The sequence below is a fragment of the Bos javanicus genome, chromosome 15, assembly GCF_032452875.1.
Source record: "Bos javanicus breed banteng chromosome 15, ARS-OSU_banteng_1.0, whole genome shotgun sequence".
Lineage (NCBI taxonomy): Eukaryota > Metazoa > Chordata > Mammalia > Artiodactyla > Bovidae > Bos > Bos javanicus.
The window spans coordinates 80,613,524-80,619,523 of NC_083882.1; the positions used below are offsets into that span (position 1 = coordinate 80,613,524).

The window sequence follows — 6,000 nt, forward strand, 5'->3', positions numbered from 1 at the left end:
CCCTCTCCAGCATGTATTGCTTGTAGGTGTTTGGATCATGGCCATTCTGACTGGCGTGAAATGATACCTCATAGTGGTTTTGATTTGCATTTCTCTGATAATGAGTGATGTTGAACATCTTTTCATGTGTTTGTTACCGATCTGTATGTCTTCTTTGGAGAAATGTCTATTTAGTTCTTTGCCCCATTTTTTGATTGGGTCATTTATTTTTCTAGAGTTGAGCTGTAGGAGTTGCTTGTATATTTTTGAGATTAGTTGTTTGTCAGTTGCTTCATTTGCTATTATTTTCTCCCATTCTGAAGGGTGTCTTTTCACCTTGCTTATAGTTTCCTTTGTTGTGCAGAAGCTTTTAAGTTTAATTAGGTCCCATTTGTTTATTTTTGCTTTTATTTCCAATATTCTGGGAGGTGGGTCATAGAGGATCCTGCTGTGATGTATGTCGGAGAGTGTTTTGCCTATGTTCTCCTCTAGGAGTTTTATAGTTTCTGGTTTTACATTTAGATCTTCAATCCATTTTGAGTTTATTTTTGTGTATGGTGTTAGAAAGTGCTCTAGTTTCATTCTATTACAAGTGGTTGACCAGATTTCCCAGCACCACTTGTTAAAGAGATTGTCTTTAACCCATTGTATATTCTTGCCTCCTTTGTCAAAGATAAGGTGTCCATATGTGCGTCAGTTTATCTCTGGACTTTCTATTTTGTTCCATTGATCTATATTTCTGTCTTTGTGCCAGTACCATACTGTCTAGATGACTGTGGCTTGTAGTAGAGCCTGAAGTCGGGCAGGTTGATTCCTCCAGTTCCATTCTTCTTTCTCAAGATAGCTTTGGCTATTCGAGGTTTTTTTGTATTTCCATACAAATTGTGAGATTATTTGTTCTAGCTCTGTGAAGAATACCGTTGGTAGCTTGATAGGGATTGCATTGAATTTATAAATTGCTTTGGGTAGTATACTCATTTTCACTATATTGATTCTTCCAATCCATGAACATGGTATATTTCTCCATCTATTAGTGTCCTCTTTGATTTCTTTCACCAGTGTTTTATAGTTTTCTATATATAGGTCTTTAGTTTCTTTAGGTAGAAATATTCCTAAGTATTTTATTCTTTCCGTTGCAATGGTGAATGGAATTGTTTCCTTAATTTCTCTTTCTGTTTTCTCATTATTAGTGTATAGGAATGCAAGGGATTTCTGTGTGTTGATTTTATATCCTGCAACTTTAGTATATTCATTGATTAGTTCTAGTAATTTTCTGGTGGAGTCTTTAGGGTTTTCTATGTACAGGATCATGTCATCTGAAAACAGTGAGACTTTTACTTCTTCTTTCCCATTTGGATTCCTTTTATTTCTTTTTCTGCTCTGATTGCTGTGGCCAAAACGTCCAAAACTATGTTGAATAGTAATGGTGAAAGTGGGCACCCTTGTCTTGTTCCTGACTTTAGAGGAAATGCTTTCAATTTTTCACCATTGAGGATAATGTTTGCTGTGGGTTTGTCATATATAGCTTTTATTATGTTGAGGTATGTTCCTTCTATTCCTGCTTTCTGGAGAGTTTTTATCATAAATGGATGTTGAATTTTGTCAAAGGCTTTCTATCTCCTTTAGAATGGACTGGTTGGATCTCCTTGCAGTCCATGGGACTCTCAAGAGTCTTCTCCAACACCACAGTTCAAAAGCATCAATTCTTTGGCCCTCAGCTTTCTTTATAGTCCAACTCTCACATCCATACATGACCACTGGAAAAACCATACCTTTGACTGCTGCTGCTGCTGCTAAGTCGCTTCAGTCGTGTCCAACTCTGTACGACCCCATAGACGGCAGCCCACCAGGCTCCTCCATCCCTGGGATTCTCCAGGCAAGAACACTGGAGTGGGTTGCCATTTCCTTCTCCAATGCGTGAAAGTGAAAAGTAAAAGTGAAGTCGCTCAGTCGTGTCTGACTCCTAAGGACCCCATGTATTGCAGCTTACCAGGCCCCTCCATCCATGAGTTTTCCAGGCAAAAGTACTGGAGTGGGTGCCATTGCCTTCTCCCATAGCCTTGACTAGACGGACCTTTACTGGCAAAGTAATATCTCTGCTTTTGAATATGCTGTCTAGGTTGGTCATAACTTCCCTTCCAAGGAGTAAGCATCTTTTAATTTCATGGCTGCAATCACCATCTGCAGTGATTTTCGAGCCCCCAAAAAATAAAATCTCAAGTAAATGGAGTGAAATCTTGGAAAAGTATCAGTGACTCAGTTTCCAGATTTCTATGGGCTTAGGAATTGGTGATTTCCTTGCATTTTCTTTGTTGGCAAAACCTAAGAAAAATCAGGACACTTGGGTAACCAACTTGTGTTCAAATTTAACTATGTTATAATTCAAATATTTACTTATCTATGTCTTTAGAGCCAAGTTTACAAAATAACTAATGAAGTGGAGTCCCTGCTGCAATTTCTAAATGGTATCTGGAAATACTTAACCAATGGGTCAGTTACAAAGAGGAAACAGGTAGTTCACACCTTGATGCAAGTTAAAACATTGAGAGTCAATTTCTCCAGAGTATCAGGGGAAAGGCTTTCCACATTCTCTTTGTCTAAGCCATGTGAGTCTATGATAGACAAAGAAGGAACAAGACCTTTATTTGTTCAAGGAATTTTTTTTCATTCTATTTCTCATATTAGGGCTTGAAATTTTCAGCAAAACAAAAAAAGGACTATTACTCATAGTTTTATTAAAGGAGAGGTTTACATCCAAGACGGTCATCTGGCTGACTAATGAAAACTTGGGATTAAAAATCCATCTCTCCTCACTTCTTATTCCTTTCCTAGGACTTTTAGCTATTTACCATGACTTAATATACGTCCATCTATTCTTGCTAAGGAAGTTAGAAAGAGAGACTAAGACAGATTAGCAGGAGCAGGGTGGGCGGTTCAGTATCTCTAGTTCTATGAGTAGTTCTAAAGAGTGGGTAGTTCTAAATGGTAGAAAGTTCTAAATGATATACTTTCATTGGATCAGGCCAAAAATAAACAGTTGATGGAGCTAAAACATATTCCCTTAGTTCTTCATAAACATCTGCCACCCAGAAGGATTGTAGAGGTTTAAGGAATAAGATGAGTCTGCCAGCAAGTTTTTTAACTTCCCAAAACAAAAGTATTGTGGAAGGTCAAGGTTGGGTCTGCGTGGCTGATACCATTTTATTTTGTAAAAGGGGAAAGGGAAATTTGGGTTTCTCCTTAGGTCTGAGAAGTTTTACATCTCCTTTCTCTGTTTCCTAGTCTATTTCCCACAATGCCACGCCATAATTATCACAAGGTGGCACCTCTGGTGAAGTCACTGTGTGCCAAGCATGGACTACCATATGTGAATAAGCCCATATTGAAGGCATTTGGAGATATTATCAGGTAATAACAGTCCCTCAACCCACAGCTCTCATTTCCCTTCACTGTTGGTTCCCAGACTCTTCACTGCTTTATGAATCATTCAGCCAATAACTGTTTATTAAGGAGAATTCATGTGCCCAGCATGGAGATGAGGCGCTATACAGAACAACACTAACACAGAAATGATAACAGTCATTCCTAACATTTAGCTGCTGCCTTCTGGGTACTTAGTGAAAATACCTTGATTCCCTACTAAATTTCAAGCTTCTTATAAACCAGGGTTCTGTATTATTTGTCTCTGTATCACCCAGAGCCTTGACATGCTTTAGAACTTAACCGGTGGGAGGGACTCTCAAATCATCTGGTCCGGGGCTGCAAACTAAGGTGCTTTCAGGGTCTGGTGGGACAGGCAGGGGTGACTCTTCCTACAGGAACTGAGAATTCATACTCATCCTGAAGCATTCACAGTTCCCTGGAGGATCCTTTGCTCATCAAATTAACAGCCAAAACCTTGGTTGTATAATTTATCTTAAAATTAGGAAAAAGAAAAGCAAGGGTATCTTTTTAATATGAATAAATAAACCAGCAAGCCTAGAGCTGGTCAGATCTGACCCCTGAACAGTGACCCATCTTCACTCTCCACCACTGCCCTCCTCCTTTCCTGCCCTCCCGATATCTGGCCTCCCTTCAGCCACTACATAACTCCCTGCCCCTTGCCATGACACATCCTTGGTCACTTTTTCTCCTACCTAGAAAAATCTCCCAACTTGCCACCCCACTCCTGTCACCTTCTCAAGTTCCATTCACTCTCCAAAGCTCACCTGAAAGGTCTTTTCTTCATCTCGGTCCTCCTTTGCCCCCAAGACTAAACCCGTCATGTGCTCTCACAGCACCTGTTTCTCTTCATTTCTGATCCTTATTACAATCATGATTTAATAGCATATTGGGTAATAAATTATGTGATATGTGTCTCCCAATATAGACCACAGCTCCAGGTGGAAAGACTCTCACCACTCCTACTCACAGCTGTATCACCAGAGCCTAGAAAAGTCTTTAACTTTATAAAGTAGGAGAGGTAGGTGGATACAGGTTAGGTTGGTATAGCTATATGATTTACCTTGTAGAGATTCAGTAGAGATTTTTCTTTTAATATGGAGAAAAGAATAAGTGATGCTTTGGAGTACAGAAGAAAAATAATTGAAAGAAAAACTCAGTCTCTTCCATATAGAAATGCTGATGGACTGTGGACTGCCAGGCTTCTCTGTCCCTGGGATTTCCTAGGCAAGAATATTGGAATGGGTTGACATTTCCTTCTCCAGGGGATCTTCCCAACCCAGGGATAGAAACTGTGTGTCTTGCATCTCCTGAATTAGCCAGAGGATTCTTACCAATGAGCCACCTGGGAAGCCAGAAAAGGTGGACTCATCTTCTAATACATAAGTCAGTGTATTTGATTCTCCACACTGGCAAGATAGAAAGACATTTTTCAGATATAGCTGAAAATGATAATGTTGCCCTGAATTAAGTAAAACAGCAAATGTTCCATGAAGTAGCTCCTTTGACCTGGGTCTCGCCTACTCACAATTTTGTCTGCTCCTCTCACAGGGCCCTGAAGAAGTCTGCAGCCCTCTGGATGGATGCTTACTACAGCCATCCAGAAACATAATGTGGATGTGCGTGAGTCTGTGTTAAAGAGAAAGCCACAGGCCCCAAAGTGTCACTTGTGCTAAAGCTCATGATACCAAACCTCTCTAATGCCTGACTTACTTGCAGTTTCAACCTTCCCCAAAGTGAAATTTTAATCGTCTGTAATTCTTCTGATCAACTATCTGTATTTTTTTTGAATCAGCTATCTAGGAGGTAATCTGTTGTTCTTCATCCCTGCCCCCAGCCCAGAGGAAGAAGAGGATAAAACCCTTGTCATCCCCTCCCCATCATCAAAAAATTGTCTGCCCTAAATATACTTTGCTGAGAGCTTCCTTCCCCCTCTCTTCTTCTGATAAAAGCCTTCCATTTTCCCAACCCCTCAGAGCCCCATTTGATTAACTTTGTTCATAAATCACTGAATAAAGCCAATTCAATCATCAAATATACTCAGTTGAATTTTTGTTTTCTAACAGCTTGTTCAATAATCTTCCCAGAGGAGAAGACCCAAGGCCTGCTACTTTCACGACTTCCCAGATCACTGAGCACTGGTTAGAATTCAGATGATCCATCCTGCAGATCATTTCTGCCCTCTGCTCTTTGGCCACAGGAATAAAGATGGCTTGATTGGCCAGACCTCTGTCTCTGTAACCAAGCAGGACCCGATGGGGCCTCCTGGCAACAGCTTCCCCCAAAAGGCGATCTTGGCACATCCCCTGCTTTATTTCCTCTCTGAGGCACCAGAAAATAGTACTTGATACAAATTTCCTGAACTGTTTTGCATATAGGAATGCATCCCCCCATCCCCACCACCAAAAGGAGAACTACTTTTTGACCATGAACACATAGTCCAAGGCCACCTAGAGCCTAAGAACTGAAGATGGGAACCCCTGTGCCTCACCATCAGCCAGTCAGAGAGCTGTACACAAGCTGATCCCAAACCCCGGGAACTCCCCCTCATGCGCCATTACAAGCTGCTTTGCCAAAACC

General features: G+C 40.7%; 1 protein-coding gene across 1 annotated transcript in view; it reads left to right on the plus strand.

The window, feature by feature from the left end:
• Positions 1–5,475, plus strand: part of LOC133227094 (fatty acid desaturase 2-like protein FADS2B) — a 41,577-nt gene extending 36,102 nt beyond the window's left edge. The window contains exons 11-12 of the mRNA XM_061381512.1: positions 3,262–3,387; positions 4,972–5,475. Coding sequence (XP_061237496.1) covers positions 3,262–3,387; positions 4,972–5,032 — 187 coding nt within the window. The 3' untranslated portion in view covers positions 5,033–5,475. The remainder of the gene's footprint in view (positions 1–3,261; positions 3,388–4,971) is intronic.
• Positions 5,476–6,000: the final 525 nt, after the last annotated feature.